At 43.9% G+C, this 24,153-nt stretch overlaps 2 protein-coding genes across 3 annotated transcripts in view; one reads left to right on the top strand and one right to left on the bottom strand.

Annotated features, from left to right (window-relative positions):
* Positions 1 to 1,852: 1,852 nt before the first annotated feature.
* pebp1 (phosphatidylethanolamine binding protein 1) lies at positions 1,853 to 3,406 on the top strand. Its single transcript, XM_079270674.1, has 4 exons — positions 1,853 to 2,054; positions 2,313 to 2,422; positions 2,776 to 2,876; positions 3,005 to 3,406. Exons 1-4 carry the CDS (start codon positions 1,920 to 1,922, stop codon positions 3,220 to 3,222), a joined length of 564 nt encoding a protein of 187 aa, XP_079126800.1. The 5' UTR covers positions 1,853 to 1,919; the 3' UTR covers positions 3,223 to 3,406.
* Positions 3,407 to 4,409: 1,003 nt separating this feature from the next.
* Positions 4,410 to 24,153, bottom strand: part of taok3a (TAO kinase 3a) — a 50,889-nt gene continuing 31,145 nt past the window's right edge. For both annotated transcript variants that reach the window (XM_079270262.1, XM_079270263.1), the window contains 10 exons: positions 19,488 to 19,664; positions 18,563 to 18,760; positions 17,119 to 17,256; positions 12,884 to 13,120; positions 11,923 to 12,051; positions 10,760 to 10,963; positions 9,951 to 10,190; positions 9,240 to 9,452; positions 8,584 to 8,766; positions 4,410 to 5,429 (listed from right to left, as the gene is read on the bottom strand). In XM_079270262.1, the coding sequence (XP_079126388.1) occupies positions 5,268 to 5,429; positions 8,584 to 8,766; positions 9,240 to 9,452; positions 9,951 to 10,190; positions 10,760 to 10,963; positions 11,923 to 12,051; positions 12,884 to 13,120; positions 17,119 to 17,256; positions 18,563 to 18,760; positions 19,488 to 19,664 (1,881 nt within the window). In that variant the 3' untranslated portion in view covers positions 4,410 to 5,267. The remainder of the gene's footprint in view (positions 5,430 to 8,583; positions 8,767 to 9,239; positions 9,453 to 9,950; positions 10,191 to 10,759; positions 10,964 to 11,922; positions 12,052 to 12,883; positions 13,121 to 17,118; positions 17,257 to 18,562; positions 18,761 to 19,487; positions 19,665 to 24,153) is intronic.

Below are 24,153 nucleotides of genomic sequence, written 5' to 3'. Positions count from 1 at the left end.
ATTGGGACATGTTAAAGTACACTGCAAGGATATTCATAATTCCCAAAGCGGTGTTGTTATTATTTTCCTCACATGTATACAACCTTTATTTTACAGATATATTAAGGTGTCTTGGCTCCATTCCTGAGCTTGGCAACAGTTGATGAAAAACATCTCCATTCGGTTGTTTTTTTATATACTTTTTTAAAGAAGCACAGAAATAAAACAAAACACATCAGAAACAACAGTCTATGCATTAATACAAATGTTATGCTGATAGAAATACATGCCAGTTCACTCAGTGGCTGATCATCTCATGAGGTGTACAAACACCGTCCATTTTCTCCAGCATTGCAGGAATTTATCAACATGTAGATTTGATGAAAAAAGTCATTCTGTCCACACTTTGACCAATATTCAGTCATTGCCGGAGGTTCGGTCTGTAACTATTTTTGTGTTACAGCTTTCTTGCCGGATGCTAATGTGTTTTATAGATATTTGTCTGGCACCAATAAATGAGCTGCAGTGTTGGCCAAAAAGATTGTAGAGGCCAGGTCTTAATGCTTGAATGTTTTGAGTGTAGCTCTGAATACAATCATAACTGTCAGCCTGTAAAGAGCGACACAAAAACAAATGTGTGTGAAAGTGCTTCAGTTTTGTAACAGAACAGATTGTCAAAGTAAAAGCAGGTCTCCAAACCGACTGTTTGTTTGTGCAGCTCTGACAATCACTTCTATCTCAGAATCATGACTTTCTATCATAGTTATGACTTTCTATCTCATAATTTCGACTATGGGGATATTTCTATTATCAAGTCTAACTTTTTTTTTTAAATATTTTTTTTTCTTTTTCGGGTAAAGTATAAAGTATACAGCATTCACAGTACCGTTTGTTCACCCTTTTGAATAAAGCAGCGACCCCAAAAGAAAATGTACCAATGGGCCAGTTTGACCCCCTTCCTGTCAATCCTACAGCTCCACGAGTGAGACATTTACATGACATCGCTTCACTGTGGAGTAAAAGAATAAATAAATAAGAGTGATAGAGAAAGAAAGAGTGAGAGAGACATGAACGATTCAGTCAGAATAGAAGTTGATGTTCTTACATGACTTTCTGGTTGATGTGTCCCAAAATGTCTCACTAAATTTGGACAAAACTGGGATTATTCAGGAGAAGAAAAGCGTGAATGACTTCAGTCTGTCCTTCTCTGTCCTCTCATTTGTGACTTATTCTGAGAGAAGACAAGAAAAAGAGACTCGTCTGCTTCAAAGTTCTGCTTTCGTTGGTATTCAATTTACTTATTTAACGTTGTTTCAGACACGTAGGTCCATATCAGATACAAATTAGAAAATATATACTAAACTCGGCAGCTTAAACTCAAGGCACCATGTCCTTCATCACTCATGTTTAATAACTTTGTACGTGTGTGCGTGGTGTGCCTCCCTGCTCGGGCCCTATAAATGGGATGTCTGGAAACAGAAAGTGTGTCAGTGGAGCATGTGAGCTGGAGGAGGGACGAGCTGTGACATGATTGACGGGAATTTCAACAAACTACAATCCACGTGGGTGGAGACGCGACGGTGCCCGCTGGCGGCCACCTGCAGCTGGTGTCGTTTGTGCCGTTCAAGTGCAGTCAGATTGCTCGGAAATTAAAAACATCATTTTATCACACATGAAGTATCATCACGTTAATTTACCTCCCAATTTTTGGCAAATGAATATGAGCGATATACTGTGTCCAAGCATGCATTAGTATCACTACTACGTTGAAAACAAACTTGAGCTACAATTCATAGACAGTCCAACTTGTTAGCTCAAAGCGCATATTCAATCACCAATTTCTGTTTCACCCAGTGGTACTTGAACGCAGCACTTTCGGCAGATATTTTGTGTTTCTCTAAGCACCGGTACAGCGTCTACAACCGGGACTATACATCGAAATGCCGGCGGATTTGAGCCAGTGGGCCGGGCCTCTCGCCCTGCAGGAGGTCGACGAGAAGCCGGCACAGCCTCTGACTGTTAAATACGACTCTGTGGAAGTAGATGAGCTCGGCAAAGTGCTCACCCCGACACAGGTTCGTCCGCTAACTAATGTCGGCTAGCGAAGCTAACAACTCAGCTAACTTAGCCTCGTTAGCTTAAAAAGCTATTGCAGCCAACATACGGACGTGTTGTTTGTAATTAAGAAGCACTGCTTTGCAATTGATAATGTTGTCAGCATATTTGCAAACAATGAATTAGGTTACATAATGTATACAGCGTGTCTGCAGCTTTAACAGATCGCTAATAGCGCCTCCTAACGGGTCATCATGTCAACACCTGTTCACGTGCAGGTGCAGAGTAGACCCACCTGTGTCGAGTGGGAAGGATGCGATTCCAGTAAGCTGTACACGTTGGCCCTGACCGACCCCGACGCTCCCAGCAGGAAAGACTCCAAATTCAGGTGAGACAAGAAGGCAAAGCGGGGATGGAGGTGCAGGATGGCTGCAGTGATTAATGTGACGAGGAAAGATTTTAAATGTGCAGTTAAAATGCACGTAATGGTTTCAAATGAAGTTCCTTACTGCATTGTAAAGGAACCAGAGGGTTCCCTTGGTGGACCCATGGTGCAGGATTCAGATTGTCAAGTGGCTCTGGGGCATCCCACCCACTTTCTGTGCATGTACACTGCTGCATACAAGTACTTGTCAAGCACACGGTAGACTTTACATAGATGCTTAGTTATGTTTTGTCCAGAGCGCTAGAGTAACATACTACATAAGTCTTAGATTTCATGGTTTTTGCTTTTCGTTGTAGGGAGTGGCACCACTTTCTGGTGGTCAACATGAAAGGGAACGACGTTTCCTCTGGCTGCGTCGTGTCGGACTACGTGGGCTCTGGTCCTCCCAAGGGCACAGGTAAGACGAGATGAAGCTCAGAAGCATTGTTAAAGATGGTTTTCACTTTGACCAGCTAAACCCTTTGTCTTCCCAGCAGCACTGTAACACAACATTTAAAAAAACCTTCTGTCTTCGGTCCCCCTCAGGTCTCCACCGGTACGTGTGGCTGGTGTACGAGCAGCCGGGCAGCCTGTCCTGCACCGAGGCCGTCCTCACTAACAAGTCTGGAGACGGCCGCGGCAAGTTCAAGGTGCAGAGTTTCAGGCAGAAGTACAACCTGGGAGCCCCGGTGGCGGGAACCTGTTACCAGGCCGAGTGGGACGACTACGTTCCCAAACTGCACGAGCAGCTTGCCGGAAAATAAAACACTCGACTGTAGAGCGCTCAGCACTAGGAGCCCCCACGGAGGCTGGCGGTCTGGAGGAAATTCCCGTTCTTGCAAAAAAAACAATAACAAGCATTTTTGTGTGTGCCACTGAATCCTGTTTTTATTCCCACTGTTGCCTTCCTGTGACAAAAATAACTCCTTAATGTCACCTGCAATAAATGTGTGAAAACAGAAATTGTTGTGTTTTCTGATCCTGTGGTGGATATACATGCTTAGAGCCTCCATAACATCTTAGTATACATTATTATATGGTGTTTCATGATAAATGATCGGTGAGGTTTATCTTTTTCCTATTGAGATGTAAATAACTAGAACCAGCAGTGTTGCTTCTATGGAGGGTGGGTTATATTTGGCACAGTTTATAGAAAGTACTTTTACTGTAAAAGGAGTCCGCAGACACAATATACATTTCACCTGGAGGAACTAGGGTCTAAAGTTAGATCCTCGTCCCCAAAGTGTCCTAAATCCAGAGGCATTGCTTTCGCCCGGAGACTGTCGTTGCTTTTTGGCCAAAGTGTTGAGGGGAGGGACACGAAATGTAGATCGTCATATTATAAGTGTTCCTTGGAAGAACAGTTCAAGCAGTCGGGAGTCATTGTTATGCCCTTCTGCACAGTTTAAGTGATTAAATGTTTACTACGTGACTAATATTCTCAGCTCAGAGGTCAGAGATGCGTGAACATTGGAATCAAGGCTCAATCTTCTTTTTTATCTCCTGGTTTGTTCTGTTTATCTTTTTTATCTCCTGGTTTGTTCGGTTTATCTTTTTGCTGAACGTGATGATCATGAGGAATTCATATCTGCGATATATAACGACACGCCCTTAGTTTGTGTGATGAGCACTTTATTTACAAATATAATTAAAAGCTCTGACAGATTCATGCTTTCTTTTAACCTGGAAAAAAAAAAGAAAATTAAAGTGCATGCAATAATAAAGCATCATACTGGTCTGGTTTATAAGAAAATACACAGCTTGGGAGTTGTGTAAAGCCAAAAATAAAAAAATCAGATGAAAACCCCATTGAAACATGACTGAACCTCAAATACTATCTGAGGAGGGGGGAGAGGAAAAAAGCGCCTTTAAAAATTCTTTTTTGATTTGAGTGACAGTTAAAATACAATACGAAAATAAGTAAAAGCTCTCCATAAATCCTTCTATACACAAAGTACAAGTCCCCCCCCCCCCCTCCCACCCGCCCCCCATGAAGCCCTTTGTGCTAGCCTGGAGGTGGAGTTCACGTGTATTATTATTATTATTATTATTATTATTATTCACATTGGCTGCCAGTGCAGAGAAATCAGTACGAGTACCGTGATTCGTCCTCCCCTCAGTAATCAAATTCACCTTTATTGTATGCTTACCTGTATGTACATGATATTTGTGTCTCAAAGTATCAAATTATTCAAATTTTCCATAAAAATGTCCTGATGAATAAATACCAAAAAGTGTTGAAAGATGCCGCTCAGACTACCGGCGGCAGAAGGATCAGCTGTTTGATTTATCGCTGGAGAAAACCACCCCGCCCTCCAAAAAAAAACCCCGAACCCAAAATGTAATCACCTCTAGAGATGCACGGTCTCATCCAACTGCCCTCCGTTTGCTCTCCCTCCTTCTCTCATCTGCCAACAACACAAGTGTCATCATTGCACAAGAAACACCGTGACTATGTTATCATTATTCTTACAAAAACTTGACAACTACAGGACGTTATCCAGCATATTGGGTTTTTTTTTGTTGCCATCTTGTGACACCATGAGAGGCAAGGAGGGGGAGGAAGTTCAGATGAGTTTGGTGCTCGTGGTGGAGGAGGGAGGGGGGGGGCACTAAAACCTGCCGTGGACTCTGACCGGCCCAGAAAACACACTGGAGCCGATTCTGGAGCTGGTTTTGTTTTTTCTTCTTCTTCTTTTTTGTGTTTGACTGTGGGATCCAGCAGCAGTGAACACCTGCACTGTCAGGTAAAAGGAGAGGAGGGGTGCACGGAGGCAGACGGGACGCCCGGGGGGACCACGAGAGACCCTCATCTGTAGTCGTCCTTGGGGAGGTCCAGGGTGCAGAGGTTGCCGAAGCCCAGCCGCATGCTCTCCATGTCGAAGCTGTCGATCTCCCGCTCCTGGCGCTCCAGCAGGTGCTTGATGCGGTCGGTCCGCTCCTTCTGAATGGAAACCAGCTCCTCTTCAATCTGCAGGAGACACGAGACGTTCAGGGTGCATTTATCGGAGGAGACATCTCTGATTAGTTTATTTCACTTATTTCGTTGGAATTACCACGATGGAGATGGTCGTAATGGTTTTATTTAAAGTTTTTTTTTCCTTTCTTTTTTTAAAGTACATTAATGCGGGTTGAGATGTGTTTTGCAAACAACAAAGTGTAACAGCTTTAAGACATTCTCCATCCAATATTCATTCTCTTTTAACCCTGCAGTTAAACCGTTATGTATGAACGTAAACTTTATAATCTTGTCAAATATACAGTCCAAATGCAATCGTAATGTAATACATATATTACTTTGTAAAGCTTATGTTTCATAACAAGTGTGGAACAAATGTATTCTCAAAATAGAAAGGTCAAAAACACGGCAGCTCCAAAATAAACAAAGAAACAATAACTTTATGAATTCACAACCAAGCAGATCGTTGACTGGAGAAATATAACACGACTTAATCCAAGACTAACAATATCATAAATCATTTTAAAATGTGTGATTTGAGATGCCGTATGAAGTTCGCTTGGCCGACCCACAACAACTGAAAACATTTAACTTACGCATCGACGGTGTGTGGGAGCTGACTTTTGTCGTCACTAAAATAACAACGTGAGACATTTAAGGTGTTCTGTCCCAACAGGTGCAACACAATGAACAGTGAGCGATACCAATCAAGCTGCGTCTGTACACGCCTACACAGTCCTGACGAGCACAGTGAGGAATAACAAAGCTGGCTGTGAATCACGAGTGTGTGTCGGGAAAAGCTTTTTTTTTTTTTAAGAGCAGTTTGGGGTAAAACCTAATCTTTAAGGTCTAATGTTCAATTTCTGTTTGTATTTGCCGGAGACAAACTCAAATAGGAGAAAAGCCTTACAGTGTGTAAAGGACTACAATTCACCACATTACAAACTGCAGCCAACCGTTAAAGCAACACGACGACAAGAGCCACTGGATGCACACTTTCATGTGCTTTGTTTATTGCTGTGAAGCTGTCGGTGTGGCAAGTTGCATGACTCAGGTTGTGTCTGCTGGATCTTTCCACACACACACACACACACACACACACACACACACACACACAGCAATCTGGCCAACTACTGCGCATGCACAGAACACTCCAGACTCTGACTAAGAGCCGAACCGGAGGACAATAGTGCTTCTAAAACCATGACATCATCCCAGTCCCGTAGTGCAGGTCCGGACGCAGCCAGGAGGGGGCGCCAGACCACCACGGAGGTCCACTGGGCCCAGCAGAACTGGATCAGGGGCTGCATTTCAAACCCTCTCTTCCTTTGTTGTCGGAGTGCTGTCTACTAGACTGTGGCGATGACGTCGGTCACTTCGGAAGGAGGCGGACTCGGCCGCTCTAACCTCGTCACATGTCATCGGTGTACATGGCAGCTCGCCTGAACGGTTCCATAAAAGATGCGTCGCAACCACGAGTGTCATGCAACCAAATTGGGGGACACAGATTGATCCAACTGGGTCAAATTTAAGGAAGAAATGTAAAATTGTAACAAAGTATGAAAGCGGCAGTTGTCACAATTAAAACGACTTCATAATTGATTGAAAGTTCAGGCATATCTATTAAACTGGACGCATGCAACGAACAATAAGCTTGACTGTACCGATTGTGTCGCGTCACAAACAGAGGACGACAAAAATGACGTAACAAGAGAACCATACTGTCGCCTGTAGAGATCTCACCATCATTCGGGGTGTGTGGGTGAGAAATGGTTGTCTGGCTCCCCGCAGGAAGGCATGCCGCTGTCATCCCCACCTGTGGTGAGGGAAATCTGTGTGTGTGTCCGTGTGAACTCACGAGCGTCTGTCTGGGTCGCCTTTCATGCCCGCACCGCCTGCTGAGGTGGACGCAAATGTGTATCCGGACCTCTTCGCTCAGGCATTGAGGCGTAGGACTGTTTATGTTTCTACGTTATTACCGCCCGCGTGTGTTCGTCTACACACCTGCATGCTTCGTATCTTTAAAAAGGCGTCGTTACGTCCTTTATGTGATGTACTGTAAGTCCTGCTGGAGCAGGACGTTGGAGGACAGACTACAAATAAGGATCATTGTAAACTTCAAAGGACGCTGTTTGTGTCTTCTTGTGCGGGATGGGGTCACTTAATGAGGTCTTATGGGGAGTTTTAAGTAATCCATGACCTTTAAAAAAGGTTCAGTGTGCTTTAAATTAACTATTTTGTGTGAAGTGTTGTCTCAACAACACCTTAAGGGAACAATATTTCTAGGTTTTTTAAACCAACCACATTTGAAGGTGTGGAAAAATGCCTAAGAGGAGAGGTGATGACAGTCTCTTCTCAAAGTCATTCATGTTGTTGCTTTTGGTTGTACGCACATATTTGAGGGCCAACTTTCCCTCTGCACACCTGACCAATGGCCGGCTGAGTGACTGACGGTGCGCCTGGCAGGTTGTCGGATTCAGAAAGTGGCATTCTGTCTGAGAAGCAGTTAGTTTGAAGCCTAAGAGGAGTTTATCTGCATGCAGACCAGGAAGAAAGGCAGCCTTTGAATGACGGTGGCCTCGAACTGACCCAACAATATCAGACGTATTTAAACCCAACAAGTTAACTATTCAAATATACAACATCTTACAACACACTGTTCGTCATTGGCTGTCTAACCTAACTTTATGTCTGTTTTTATTTTCTTGTGAAAGACGACCTGACGTCGTCTTGTGAATTGTCTGAATTTGTGATTTTTATTTTACATTTTTTTGTTTTGTTAAAAAAGCCCTTTGGATGAACTGTGTTGTGTTTAAAGTAAAACATAAATAAATAAATGAAGGAAGGATTGGACGCGTGTTGAAACTTAAACTGGCGTGGGTCTTTTAAGTGAAATACCAGGTTTCGGTCAGAAGATGAGGGAATAAATTCTCTCCAATTTATGTATATTAAAAAAAAAAAAAAAAGATGTAGCCATGTTAAAAAAGGCCTTTTCAGGAGTGTGCCTTGAATTATTTGGGGAATTCGTTCCTTCTCTTTGTCCATTGTGTTTCATTTAAGTAGTCAGTATTGATCACCTGCAGAAAAACAACAATATCTCCGACAGAGCAGCAACAAAAAACAAAATGGCTCTTTTTAGAAATGACGAGTGTTTCCTTCAGCACACCTTTTGCTCCAGGTGAGCCCGTCGCAGCGACACCTTCTGCTCCAGCTTCTGCCTCTCGCGCTCGTGCTGCGCCTCGGTCTGCATCTTGATCTTGCTCTGGTAGGCATTGAGCAGCTCCATCTCCTGCTGCAGCTGCTGCCTCAGGGCCTGGCACTCGGCTTCCTGGGCCTCGTCCAGACGCAGCTGACACAGCCGACCGTGGACCGCGACAGGGAGGGAGGTACAAAGAGACAGAGAGAGAGAGACAGAGAGACAGAGAGAGAGAGGAGAGGGAAGGAATAGAGACACAAAGGACAAAAAGTAGGAGAGGAGACGAAGGGATGGAAGGGCAACCGGGACAGACGGGACACAGAAAGACAGTGGAGAAGGAGGGGAAGAGGGAGGTTTAGAGATTTCATGAAGACACAAAGATTGTAAATAAAGGGGAGATAAAAAGGGGAAGAAAGAAGAGAAAGATACAAGTCCAGGACAAGATATGAGATGAGGACAAACAAGGGGGAGAAAAAAAAAGTGAACTCATGAGCAACAGGTGGAGAGAAAGGCCTCACAATCATCTTCAAAAGCCTAAATAATGTCTCATCTCAAAATGTCCAAAACACATTATTGTCCAGAAACAAAAAAAACAAAGAGATGCCGCGAACGTCCTCTCCACTCACCGCCTGCGAGGCCATCATCTCGTTGATGCTCTGCTCGTATTGCTCAGCCAGGATGGCCAGCTTGCGCGTCTGCTCATCCTTCAGGGCCTTGAGCACCGTCTTGTGCTCGGCCTTGGGCGTAACTTCCATCTGGTGGTGGCGAAGGGCCTTGTACTGCTTGGTCTGCACCTTACATGTGTCCTGGAACTGCTTCTTGATCTGCAGCTCCAAGGCCTGGAGGAGGGGACAGAGACAGACAGAAAAAGAGACAGTTTAAAGAGTATTACAATTATTTTAAAGGTTGTCGTGGTTAACAACAGGAAGAGTTCTGCTGCTGGAGGTTGAAGGTTTCAAACAGCAAGGGGCAGAAATCAGAGTTATGCTCTCTGTTATCCTCAAAATTAAACTGAAATGACATTCGGAGAGGACACATTTTGTTTGTTCTTTCACCATTTCTTCCAGATCAGTTTGTTACATCCACGTTGCATCACTGCTATATCAAAATCTCTCCAAAATATCGAAGACGTTGCTCACGGCTTGCGCCATCTTAGAGGTGGATCCAATTTATGTTTTCAAAGAGACAAGATGAAATCTAAAAATGAATCCAGGCATTTCCAGGCAAGTTTTTTTGGGGTTTTTTAACCGTTGTTCCTTACATTTCAAGCACCTCCTGACAACAACATCTATAATATCCCGGATCAGAAACTGTATTTGTCTCTAGCGTCGACTCACTTTGAGGTTCTTGGGCTGCTGCCGGAGCTCCAGCACGTGTTTACGGTGGAGTTCACGCTCGCGCCGGTTGTTGTACTCGATCTGGTTCTCCAGCTCTGTCTGGTGCTGCAGGCGGATCAGGTCCATCCGCAGCTTCTGCAGGATCTTCAGCTGCCTGAACTCCAGCTCCTGCATGGACTCGTCGTGGCGGATCAGCATGGCATGCTCCATCTCTTTCTGGGTCTTCTTCTTGTTCAGCTCCTAGGAGGACCGGGAGGAAGGAAGGAAGGAAGGAAGGGGAAGGATGCAGCGGGTGCTATTGATTAGCATTGTTAGCTCAGCTTGTTTTCAATGTGACATTTACATGTAGAAATCAATTTTCCTCTTTGTTTGTTTCAGGATGAGAACGTCGGCTGACATTATCAACAGCTGAAAAATGAAGAAATATCTCTCCATCTTTCATTTAAACACTTCCTGTTATTCTATTAACCAAAACATTAAAACGATCGTCTGAAACGTGAGTTGTGTGCGTTTTCTCACAGAAAGCTTTCGGACAGTCTAAGACCTCATCCAGAGCTTTTCGGATTGTGACATTGCTGGCTTGCTTTACTCTGTAATAATCTTCTTATGGTTAATAAGAAACACTTCACAGATAAAGAACAATGGGAGTAATTATCAGCACAGTGCTGGGAAAAAAATATGTCGTTATAATCACACTGGGCCTGTTCACGGCAACATCACACACAACAACTGACAAACAGGGGGTTTGGTGAACTTCAGGTGTGCGTTTAACAATTAAATGAAGTTCACGTGATGTACGTTCTCCGCACCTCTCGGATCTGCTCCTGCTCCAAGTCGTGCCTCTTAATCATGACCTTGCGCTTGAAGGCGCGGCAGTTCCTGTCGTAGAAGACTCTCTGCTGGGCCAGGAGGAGGGCCTCCTCCTCGGCCTGGGAATGCTGCATGTTCTCCTTGTGCTTGGACAGACGCTCCTGCTTCTCCTTCTTGGGTGTGCTGTGGTCCTCGTTCATCTCCTGCGAGAGGGGCGAGAGTTACTATGAGAGGAGATTGTTTCGACAAGTACAGGACAGAGGAGAGTCACGATTAGTGCGAGGCTGTAAATGTGAGCTGTTATTGGTCGGTTTATCTCACAAGGGTAATATATACGTTTTTAAAGTTGGAATTGTCTATGCAAATGCCAGTTTAACTGGTAAGATAAAGACAATGGCTAATAGGTTCATGGGCAGTGGGTGAGGAGATATTAAAACCAGTAGATATATACGACAAGCAAATATCATCTAAAGCAAGCAGAAAATGCCCAAACTATGCGTTACATATGCATGTTTTGAATGTGAAAATGAACAACGCCTCGATAATAAATACTCCAATTGGCAAACTCCAATTGACCATCTGTCTGGAACACCTTTCATAGCCAGAGGAGGGTTTGGGGAAAAAAGCCACATCCCTCCTCAGCATGAGTTCTCTTTCTCTTTCATGGGCTTTGAGGTAATCTACAACTCCAGCTAATGCACTTAACACACGAGCCTGATCCCCGTTCTCTGTGGTGGCTAATTCCGTTATAGCCCTCAGTTGGTGGGAAATATCTCTCCCTTCCAGCGATGCTTTCTTTTAACTGCGCTGACCTAATTTTGGTCACTTATCTTGCAACTGAAAACACAGTGCATCACTCTCCCAGCCCACAGGAGTGTTCTCTGGGCTCGGCTTGAAGGTTGGAGGCACACAAATGATACTCTTGTGCGTATGGATTTGTGAGTTTCCTTGCTGGTGTGAATATACACGTGTTGGTACACAGTGAGTAGGCCGAGTGACTCAACGCAGCTTCCAAAAGACCACTCTTGGTGGTAGTGAATGTGCATGTTTGTGTGGAGGAGGGCTGATTCAACAGTTAAGGGCATACAGTGTCACACACGAGAGAGGCGCACAAAGGGGCTCGCTTGAGGAGGAAAAAAGGAAACCAACAAACGCGGCACACCTCCTTAATCTTCTCCTTGCAGAGTTTGTACTGCTTCTTCTGATTATCCAGAAAGGTGGTCAGCTCCTTCTTCTGCTGGGCCAGGATCTGCTGCTGGAACTTCTTCTCATCTGTCAACGCCGTCTTCATCTGGGGGACAACAGAGACGAGTGGCTGTTAGCTTAGCATGGAGCTAAACACAGACTCCAACTTCATCACTAAACAGTGAACAAATAAAGTCGTCTGCAGATTAACCGACAATGAAAATGACAGTTAGTTGCAACTCAAGTGTCATGTTGGTGAAGTTTCTTCCATGTATTTAATATTATTATTATTTTTTTTTATTCAAACGTATTCTGTTCGTCATGCGTACCGAACCGTGAGCCTCGTACCGAACGGTTCAATACGAATACGCGTACCGTTACACCCCTAATGAGAATATTTTGGTTGGTAGGAGATTACAAAAAACATCAGTTTACAAAAAAATGGAAGACTTAATTGCCAAAACAACCTATTTTCAGGCCATGTGTTCTGACGTAACCTAATGACTGATTGGTTTAGCTGAGTGACATGTGACATTGTGTGTGGTTCAACAGTTATACCATCTCCCTGGCTGGTCTTGGGTCAGGCGCCACGTGCTAATCAAAGAGATATGCAGCTTGGTTTCCAGAGCGGGGCATTCTGTGACCCACTTCTGCCCGCGTGTTTCATCTGATGCATAACTGGGTGGCAGCGGTGCTTAAAGTGTTCGCGAAACTTGTCATAGCATTCAATGTAAGACTACGGTTGGAGCTCCGTCAAAGCGAAAAACTTTCCTCCAACAGCTATAGAATCATTGTTAAAAATAGCATCATGTCCTAATGCCAACCTCCCCCCCCCAACTGCTGCACGGTACACGTAGGTCGGTGTGATCGTCTGAGACATTACTGTACTTCTGCGTCCACTCATGTCCTATAACCCCCACACCCCTCACAAATCCCACCTCCTTCTCAGAATGCACGGCGTGGCGCTTGGCCAGCTTCTCCAGCTCGATGTAGGCGTTGTTGGCCTGCGTCTCCACCTCCTTCTGCAGCTTGAGCCGGTGTTCGTCCATCTCGGCCTTCAGCTTGTTCTCCAGGGCGATCAGCTGCTTCTGGTGCTGCCGCCGCATGCGCTTGTAGCCCGACATCTGCTCCCGCAGCTCGCTCTCCTGCTCATGCTCGTGGATCTGCTTGGTGACCTGTGGAGAAGGAGAAGTTAGGAGATGTGAACGTCCCGATATCGGATTTATAATCAGACCGTAACAAAATGATAATTACAGAACAAATACACAGCGGTTATTAAAAAATTGTGTGCATCCAAAAAGCAACTTTTAGCATGTCCCCTGTCCCTTTTGAATTTGATAGATCCATGTATTTGCTTCATCTTTTCCAAGACAAACTGAAAACAGAATTCACTCAAAACTGTAAAGCAGTGATGGGAAACTAGAACCTTAAACAAAAGAAATGCTGTGAGATCCTTGAGCCACTAGAGCCCAACAAAAGCTCTTTTATCTGACCATCGCACATACACAGCTACACAGCCACGGCATAGATCGCACAACCACAAAGGATCGAAAATGTGTTCAAGTCAGATGGAGCAAGAAAAAAGTTACAAGACTGTTTTTTAACATTTACATCATTAAATTGAATCTAAGACGAGGATCATACAGACGGGTCTTATAGCAATGTCACCCATCTTTTTCTTTTTTTTTTGGAGCAAATCCTGACACACCAACCTGAGGACAGAAAGGGTTCTCCACGTCTAGGTAGTACTCGCTCCGCATCTTCTCATAACTTCCACCTGAACTCCTCAGGCCAAACATGATGGCGACTTTAGCCAAGTGCTCCAGCATCCAGGAACCTTGTGCAGCATCCTATGCCCGACAGAACCCTGCCTGCGCTCCGATGCCACCCGGAGACCCACCCTTACTGGACGACGACGACCCCCCCCACCTCCCTTCTGCCTGGTTCGTGCCCTGGGCACGCAGCGGCCAAGGCAGGCGTGTGAACTGTGAATGAGGAGGCCGACCGCGCGGCCAACAAGAGCACAGAGCGCCCCTTTAGTTGGGCTAACGCTAAGCGGCGGACAGCAGGTGGGTCACATGAATACCTCATTGAGAAAGAGTGAGAGAAGTTAGAGAGGAGGGGGGGGGGACAGCAGATAGAGAGAGACTGGGAAATAGTTCTGGGAAAAAATGGAAATAATGAGACATAAAATAAGGGAATCTAGAGGAGAAAATAGGAGGTTGAGCCCCCCCCCCCACACACACACACACACACACACACTCCTTAATCTGTGCTGAATCAATACCCCACTGTAACAGCAGCTCCCAGTCACTTGCTCCGCTGCCCCCCTGCATGCAGCCACAAAGGGCCAAGTCACGTCATGTGACGGCCTCTTTCACACAAGGCTCAGGGAGGGAAAAGGAGATCATATGCAGGGCGAGGAAGGGGGGGGCATGCAGGCCAAAGGTGAATATTCCAGTGAGATTAGTAAGAATTAAGCAGCTGAACTTGAGTTATTCTGCTGATGTTGCCGTTCAAGGTGGTCTTAATGTTGTACTGAAAGGACACGGCTTGTTGAATAGAGGAAACGCTGTGCTGGCGGTTGCTGATGTGATGGATCTGTGTAATAACAAATAAGTAGGGCAGCACTCGTTTGATCAAATTATTAACAATATTCCACTTCGACACACGGGCGGTTTGAGCGCTGCGTGTTCACCAGGTGTCCGATGAGTAGCTCTGCTCCTCAATAACGCGTCCTAATAAAAGGGCTTTGAGACATGTAGCACAATGTCATATTCATTTTGCTTCCGATTCGTGAACGAAGCCTTTAAAAGAGCAGGTCAAGGCTGTTTTTGGTGTCGCAAAGAAGGCATTCAATTTGCTGAAAATGGACGACGCTGTGCAGAACATAAAATATTGTTAACTAATTAAATTAACGGTCATGAAATATGACACGAGTGAACAGCTCTTTTATGTACGCAGTTCATATTTTACTGGAGGAGAAGAAAAAGTATTTCTTCTTCCAAAAAGACTCGCAACACTGTTCTTCCTAATTACACTGCTCAATGTTGAACGCCTGAACTGTTCCTTTGTTAGGAACGCGATAGAAGAAGAAGACACGGTTGTGCTTTGAATGTTGCCACGTGTGTAAAATGAAGTAGTTTGGCTAAAGAGGGGAAGCAAAGAGCCTCCATAGACATTTCTTTATGTGTTTTCCTTTAGATGCACACATCTTTGGGCCTCAAAAGCAAAGCAAATGCAAAAGAGCATCTGGTTTACCCACAACCCTTCACATATGAAATAAGTCTTTGGATTATTTCCTGCTGTATAATTTCATAGCAGGTATAAATAAAGCACATGGATGCTCTGTTGTTGACGCGCTGATAGTTTTATACAACCAGCAACCGCGCGCTGCAGACGAATCAAACATCTTACAACGCTGTCGTCTCTCACCACGCTTCAGTCAGTTACCTCACCTGACCTATAATTCATTCTCTCTCTCTCTCTCTCTCTCTCTCTCTCTCTCTCTCTCTCTCTATCAATCAATTCGTTCCTCTTGTCAATTCTCTCTCTCCCTCTGGCGATCCATCACCCTTCACCATCTGGACCCCCCGTTCTTCTCTCTCCCTTTTGTCAACCTGCTGATTCCAGTCGAGGCGAGTCGAGGCCAATCCGAGGACGTCTGCGCCTCGGAAGAAAAAGATGATGTCATCCTTCTCTCTCAGCGCCGGCGGGCAGGACCGGTGATACCGCACCACGCAGATACCGTGGCTTACGCGATGCCGCCGCTTTTCAAGACAGGCAGCCTCAGTTACACAGAGCTGCCGACTTTTAACGCAGGAAGTCTGTGGTGTGCCGAGCATATTTGTATTCCGATGAGTGGTCGCAAGAAGACATTTACAGGGGTCACAGGTCAACAAGGTTGGGAACCACTGCTTTAGAGACTTCTGAGGACAACGATGAGAACGTGTCCCTCAGAGAGACACTGACACAGAGCTACCTATGTTTAGCTAGGTGTCCACAGAAGGAAAAGCTCAGCATTAGTGTAGAAATGCAAGGTACATCATCAACAGATGCAATAGGATGAATTCTTTGTATTCATTGTCTCATTTCATTGTCTGTTTTTTGGAGACTGTGACATGTTTTTATTTCCAAACCTCGAACCTCCTATGGATGATGCCTGTACGATTAACAAAAAAGCAATTTCCAGTGGTATGCGAATACAGATGAAGGCGACCTGTTGTCATAATAAAAAACACAATAATAAAAAACACGGTGTTGGACTATCAGTGGTTCATGCTCTGATCAAGGACAGTATTAATTAGATTCAACTCAAGGACAAAGACGCACACGTCTTCTTTGCTCATGCTCTCATGTCTGGTTTAAGACGCGACAGCAGAAGGGACTCACAATTACAACCACTGGGTCATGGATGGGTAAACACACACACGCACACACATTAACAGTCACATACGCTTACACACACACACACACACACACACACACGGGCACAACACCACAACTACTTACTAGTTACTAGAGCTGGTTTCCATGACAACAGACGGGGAGGGAGAGAGAGAGAGACATGGAGAAAGAAAGAGAGAGAGACTCCGCCCCCTTTATCCCAGGATATAGAGTCAGATCTAAGAATGATGTATGATCAAGTGCAAGAGAGGAAGAAATAAAGGGAGAGGGCGGCGGGAGGGAGGGAGGAGGTAGTGTGAAGCGTAGTGCAAGAGGAGAAAACAAAAGGAGAGAAGTGAATGAGTGGAAAGAGAAGCAGAGAAATAGAGATGTTGCAGAGACAAAGATGTAAGAAAAGCAAAAAGAAGAAAAGATGGACAGACCGGATGAATAAATATCCACAAAGGAGGAGCTGCTGCTGCTTTTAGAGGCATTTTCAAGGTTGTTCCAACATGGATCCACATCACATTTCCTCAGCGTGGAGACATTACATCACATCCAGACTCAACGGTCGTCCGCCACATTCGCAGCCATGTTTTAACAGGAAGAAACAAAAACGAGGCCTCGCTGCGCACTTGTATGCTGCTATGGTGTAAACACAACACTGAGAGATTTTGGCTTTCGCAAAAAGCATTTCTTTTGGCATTTAAAGCAACAAGGTGAATGTTGCACATATGAATGTTCCTGGAACCCTTAAAGCACATACAAACATGTTTCAGTAACGTACCAGCGAGGCTGATTTTATGGTGGCAAAGCGGCCCTGGTTCTTGTAGTTTTGGGCCTGGCTGCTCTTGTCGGAGGAGGACGGCCTCAGCCCTTGCAGGTGGTCCCTGTGGATCCCATCGTCCCAGTTGTACTGATGGTCCTGAGTGAAACACACACACACACACACGCACACATACAAACAAACAGCACTGAGAAATGCAAACTGAGCACAATTCGTCCATTGATTGTCAGATTTGTCATCTTTTAAAACTGGCACTGACGTAGTTTATAATGAACGTATTTCCCCATTGATTTTAGGCGTACGGCGTCTAAACTTCAAAAGGAATCTTCCGCATTTGCTAAAACCGCGCCAACTGTAACCTTACAAAAACATGATGAAATGTCAACACTCCATCGCGCCCCATTAAAAACATGTTCAGGAACCAGGGGACCAAAAGAGTCGATTCATGCGAGGAGGGAACTTCATCAGCATCTGAAAACAATGTGTGTCACTTTCATTTGTTCTCAGCTCAGCCCCTGAACTTGAATGGCTGTCTGTTCATAAAGTGACATCCGTATTCATGCACTGTCTAAAACACAAAGAGCAGATGAAGAAAGAGAATGAAAGAGCAGTGACAGCCCTCTCTTCACAGATGTTTAAGTCATGTGAGGATGTCAGGCATTGTGTTGACCTGTGTGTACTGAATGTATGTGTGTGTGTGTGTGTGTGTGTGTGTGTGTGTGTGTGTGTGTGTGTGTGTGTGTGTGTAAGGTGACAGAGCTGTAAGTGGGGAAACGGTGGGGAGTGTGTGTTGCTGACATGTGTACACAGTCTTTGTTCTCTGGGTGTGAACGGTGTTTGTGATGAACTTGGGGGTGATCGTGGAAGCATTGTGGAGTTGGTCTGCTAATTCTACAGAATAGATTTGGTAAAAAAACAACAAATTTCTGTTTAGGAGGAAAATAAAAACATAATCTGGATTACAAATTGGTGTGATGCTTATCTTTGCTCACGTCCCTATACTAAACTCTTGTTGTGTCCCGACAAGACCTCCAGTGGGTTCATACAATGATATAGAAGTGCATCATTTAGCATGAAAACGCTGCCATCAAATCAACCGTCATTGGCTCTAAGGAAAACGCAGAATAACTAGTATAATAACTGTTTGTTCTCTAAATTAGCTCAACAGCTTTTCTGAGGTTTTACTATCATATTTTGTACAGCGTCGTAAAGTGTTTTTGTAGTAAATGCTCAATTTCAAGTTTTCAACCAATAGCAGCACTTTAAAGGTGTGACATCGTCATCAGCTGTGACTCCGGTGGTGTCGATGAAGGGGCACTCAAGCTCATCGCCTCACACGGGAGGATTCTGGGGAACTGCTCTCCACTTCCCAGCTCTGGTTTGGTACGTTGTGACCTGTCACCACCTCCCTCCCACCTTCCGCCACGTCGCCCCTGACTTTTACCTTCTTGGTGTGTGGGGAGGACTCCAGGGTGCTGCTGTAGTCCTGGGGGTGCATCATGGTCATGTCGGAGCAGCTGTCGTCCAGCACCTCCTGCATGCTGTTCACGCTGCTGCTCTGGCTGCCCGTGCTGACCGAGGTGCTGGGGATGGAGTGGTTGCTTCCCAGGCTGTTCGTCTTACAGCTGGCTGCCTCGCTGTCCTGCAAGGGAACATCCACACATATTCATAAACACATGCTTATCATAACAACCTCAAATTGCTCAGATGTGTATGTGCTAGTATCATTCACCTTCTAATGTTAATTAGAAGCTGGAAGGCTCCTGTTTTTGGTGTGATGTAAGAGGGCCGACCGGCTGTGAGGAGCCATGAACTGTATTTTTGTCTTCCATCTATTTTATTTGAACTGAAAAATCTGTTAATAAGGCCACTAATAAGGCCAGTTTGGACAAGAGTACAGTATCTGGCTCCTCCCTCTTCACATCACTTCAGACAAACTATCCTGTTCTCACACTCTTGAGCTGTGACTCTGAGCTCCAGGAGTCCTGCATAGTCGACCCAATGAAGTGAAACAACTCCCGCACTGCAGTGCAATACAGGTGCAATATTAAACTGCCGTAGAGTCGATTCATTGCAGATTTTCTCGGGTTAATATCATTACAAAGTGATTGTTTACAAGGTTGTGACTGCTGGAAGGACAAAGAAATGTTAAGAAGTCAACTTGCACTCCAGGAAATCGGTTGATATGAAAGTTGATTTCTGTGAGGATAAAGCTGACAAAATCCATGAACAAAAAACAAACAAAAAAAACCCTTGTTCTCCACTCGTCTCCTGAGACTGCTACTCCTGACAAACTCTTTTAAGCTCATCTCCCTGTTATTTGTTTTTTAACTGATCTTCTACATCAACCCCTCCCTCGTCCCTCTCACCTCCTCCTCCTCCTCCTCCTCCTGGCTCTCTCCCATTGGTCCGTTGAGATTCTCCTGGTAGAGGATCTTCTTCATCTTGCGGTACTGCAGGTTGTCCAGCTCGCGCACCGCATCCTTGGTCCTCTGGATGAGGTCGAGGAGAATGCGCGGCGAGCGTTCCCGACGCACAAAATCATGCTGGACGGAGAAGAAGAGGGAGAAAGTGAGTTAGTGGGGCTGGTTGGGTCAGAAGTTTTTCTTAAATGAGATAGAAGGAAACAATTGGTATAGAAATTTAAAAGTAGTTGTTTTATTTTTTTATACAGTAATCTGATTTAACTCAAGTATTGTTTCAACTTCAGCTTTCATACCATACAATTCATGGTGGTTAATGACCCCCAAAACCGTTCAATAGCCATTTGAAAATGTACTTCCAAAGTTCTTGCCTTAAGATATTTGTTCGACTACACATTAAGTTTTAAATAAATTAAATTATAATCATAGCTTTCTTTGGAAAATAAACAGTTTTTTGCTGGAATGACATAAGAAGTGTGTACGATATAAAATGAGTTACTTCTCAGTAAATTTGAAAATGATGGTTTGAAAGCATCTCACAGTTGGAGGACCTAAAGCAGGGGTCTCAAACTCATTTTCACTCCGGGCCACATCAGCATCATGGTCGCCCACAAAGGGCCGGTTGTAAATGTAACTACTCGTAACATATTGTTAAATAACTCTCTGCATTCACAGTTTAAAGTAGTCTTCAATGTTTAAGTATCTCATAATTTGACTTTCTATTTCATAATTTTGACTGTCAATCTCATAATTTTAACTTTCAATCTCATCTTTTTGACTTTCAATCTCATCATTTTGACTTTCAATCTCATCATTTTGACTTTCAATCTCATAATTTTGACTTTCAATCTCATAATTTTGACTTTCAATCTCATAATTTTGACTTTCAATCTCATAATTTTGACTTTCTATCTCAGAAATATGACTTTATATCATAGTTATGACTTTCTATCTAATAACTTCGACTTTCTATCTCATAATTTCGACGATGGGGATATTTTTATTATTATTAGTCCAATTTAAAAAAATTATAATTATTAAAAAAATGTTTTTTTATTTATTTTTTTACTTTTTCTTTTTTTTTACTGGCGGATTCGCGGGCCACATAAAATGACGTGGCGGGCCGCATTCGGCCCGCGGGCCGGGAGTTTGAGACCCCTGACCTCAAGGCTTTGCTGTCTGTCTGCTCTTGCAGATCTTATGAATGGGGTTTAAAGGACGTCTAATTTAACAGTGTTGGACTGAACTGCCTTCAACTTCTTTCATCCGGTGTATTATTTCACCGAGCACCTCGACTGTGCCCGTCACTAGAGGGCGCCTGTATGTTGCTCAGCCCGTCCTGGGAGTCCCAGCACTCTCCATCCTCTTGTACACTGAACACATGGGATCTGTGCAAGGTTGCCCATACAATCGATTTTCACAAATACTCTCAATCCTTTTCATTCCAATAAATGAAGTCGTCACTGTATTTGCCTTGGCACGAAGTTAATGACAGCTTCGAAATAATGACACAACCATTTAGTAGTAATATGCTGGTAATTAATTGAGAGGTTTCAGTCTTTAAATCCAATTTGTTTTTCTAGAAAGCCCACAAACATCAACCTCTCTGGAAATAAAACTGTATTTATGGTAATAGTTGGAATTTAATAGCAGAATCTTTGGGACAGAAAAGTATAGAAGACCCCATGAATAAAAACTGGATATTAGAAACCTAAAAGTCCTACAGCAAGAAAGTTAAATAGAAATTACTTTTGAAAATATGCTTATTCAATGGTATTCTCGAGCACCGTTGTACACTAAACTCAGGTTGAACTCATTTGTTTCACATTTTAAAGCCGTGACCAGCTTTACTGTAAGAAGCCAAACTTTCTGTAATTTGATGGAGGTGTAATTGGGTGAGTTGGGGCATTACGCTTTTATGTAATTATTTATTTTGTGTGACATAACCAGCAGGTCAGTGTGGGGCTGGTGGGGGTCAGGTAAGCATGAGGTGGTGAAGATGTGTGTTTTTATAAATCTATTTAGCATATCTGTACTCCCATCAAGATAAAAACAAAACAAAAAAAACTCCCTTCTCTCCTGCACTTCCACCACACACACACACACACACACACTATTGTGTGTCTGTATGCAACCGCAGAGTACAGGACTAAAATATATATACTGTATAAAAATCTTTTAGGTCTATTTCCAGCTCGCTTCCTCTCCATGTGACACATCCTGCTGTAATGGGTTAGTCGGGACACAGGGGAATGACATCACGCTCTGAAAATAGAGACGGGAGTGATTTGTGCCGTTTCCTGACAGCCCTACACCAGAGCGTGGGCGGTTGGCCGTCGCCGGGATTCTTGCTCGTCACGAGGTTAGTGTTGAGAAGAAGCGACGGCATCAGTGTATAATGTAGCATCTTCTACCAGAAGTACCGATCCATCCTCAGAGATTTACTCTGTTCGGTATCATCAATTTGTGACATTAAATGCAGTACATCACATATTATTGTTACGTTTTGATGTATATATTAAGATGATCATTTATGTGTATAAATGATAAACTTTAGGTTCATTATTGAAGTTGTTTAGGTCATAAAATGCACTTCTGCCTATGAACAAATATATATTGATATAGCTGAGCCAGCGTCTGGTTAGCTTAGCTTAGCATAAAGACTGGAATCAAGGGGAAACTGCTAGCCTGGCTCCGCTGGATCCACCTAGATGTTGTACAACACAGATAGCGTCAATCTTCTCATCCGACTCTCAGCAAGAAAGCATATTGACTGAGAATGGATTTTGATAATGGATTTATCATTTAACTCGTGTATCAAGGAAGATGCCATGCACTGGTTCCAGCTTCTCAAATGTGAGGCTTTGCTGCTTTTCTGTTTCATATTATTGTAGTTGAATAATCTTTGGACGGTCGGACAGATGAATCAATTCTAACACATCCTCTTGTGCAATGGGAAACTGTTCTGTTGCACTGGAGATATGTGCTTTGTGGTTAATATAGAGGGATTAAAAAAAACAACCCCCACGAAAACCAAACAACCCAGAGCTATTTTTTAACTGTACATATTATTACTTATGGGAGCAGGTCGTTGTTTTATTATTTGCATAATTACTATTGTTGTAAATGAGGAATACAGGGAGAGCGTTTGTTTAACTTGAAGCCAGAACACTGATAGCTCAAGGCCCCAGATTAGTGACCTGATTTCCCCTTAAAGAGCTTTGGGGGGGCGTGTGTCTGTGTGAGTGCACTGAAAGAGTGTCATTTTGTGTGTGTCTGAGAAGAGACAGTGGGGTATTAATCATAAGCTAACACCCCACCCCAAGCCTTCACCATAAATCAGCCCCATCGACATTGATCTCAAGTCTGTTTGGTACTTATCCCTCTTTAATGTATTTTTGGCCCGGATTTAGGTCAGGGGTGTTGGGAAAAGTGAATCCCAATCTAAACGGCAAAGCTATCCAGAGCCCCTTAATTAGCCGCTACCTAACTTCACACCCTCGGGTGGGGCAGGTGTGAAAACTCCCCCTGAAGCTCCCGCACTGTTAAGCGTGATCGCCAAGAGCGTTAAACTCTTAGTGGGCCAATAGGATTACCTGTAGGTCACACAAACAGAAAGGTCAACCCCTCAATCACAGTGTGACACAACCAACGTACGCGGATAAACGCTGAGGAAGCGCATTGTGTTTTAGTCGGGTGTTATTGGGCTACGACATCATCCAGTCTGATATCATACCGATATAATAGTCATATATTACACAGACCTAGCAGGATGGCTAAAAAATGCCATTATTAAAGGCTGACTTTATGATTGTTACATCTTTATTTTATGGGAACATTTCGACTTTTATTTGAAAGATAACAGTGGAGAGGGAGGGTGATATTAATATTTGAAGCATTAGCATTTTTATCTTGGATATAGCAGTAACACAAAAATCTTATGAAAAGGACTCTTGGTACTTCAGAGGTCCAACTAAGTCGACCTCGTAATACAATGTTTTTGCAAAAATGTTCTGTAAGTCATATAATAAACAAAAGAGTGAAGCCTTTCGTGTTTCGTTTGACTGTGCATGAACAGAAACGTATACTTGTTTTGTACTTGTTTTAAATATCTGTTCAATGCATATGATGGAGCGTACTTATGTTGTCAACCACGCACGACTGTGTGGTGTGGGTGACTTGTGGGATTAGGGTGGGGAGGTTTGTATGAATGTTGTGTGATGCATATTATTTTGTATGTCGTTTAAGAAATAATAAAAAAAACAGATCATGGGGCACCTGGTGGCGTAGGGGTTAAGGCACCAAACATAAACCGCAACATCGACTTCTTGCATGTCCTTCCCCATCTCTCTCTCTCTCCGCTCACTTCCTGTCATCTATTTAATGTCTTACTATCAATAAAAGGCATAAAATGCCCAAAAAATGATGTGAAAGCAGGAAATACATGCAGCTGTATGGAGCCCTTAAGAGCTACAACAAAAGGAGAGAGAACGAGAGAGAGCGAGAGAATAAGCTGCTCTCATCTTGAAGAAGACACTGTGTGTATGCTTGCGTATTAGAGAGTCGTGGGTGGGTGGGAGTGACTCATCCACATGGCTCAGGGACTGAGTGA

The sequence above is a fragment of the Melanostigma gelatinosum genome (assembly GCF_949748355.1).
Source record: "Melanostigma gelatinosum genome assembly, chromosome: 6".
Classification (NCBI taxonomy): Eukaryota; Metazoa; Chordata; class Actinopteri; order Perciformes; family Zoarcidae; genus Melanostigma; species Melanostigma gelatinosum.
Note: the sequence above shows the minus strand (reverse complement) of the source record. Positions and strands in the feature narration are given on the sequence as shown.

Excerpts from the sequence above, each read along its gene's own strand:
- pebp1 (XM_079270674.1), top strand. The coding sequence starts at position 1,920 with ATGCCGGCGGATTTGAGCCAGTGGGCCGGGCCTCTCGCCCTGCAGGAG. Across the intron at positions 2,055-2,312 it reads AAGTGCTCACCCCGACACAG|GTGCAGAGTAGACCCACCTG; the intron begins GTTCGTCCGCTA and ends GTTCACGTGCAG. Across the intron at positions 2,423-2,775 it reads AGGAAAGACTCCAAATTCAG|GGAGTGGCACCACTTTCTGG; the intron begins GTGAGACAAGAA and ends TTTTCGTTGTAG.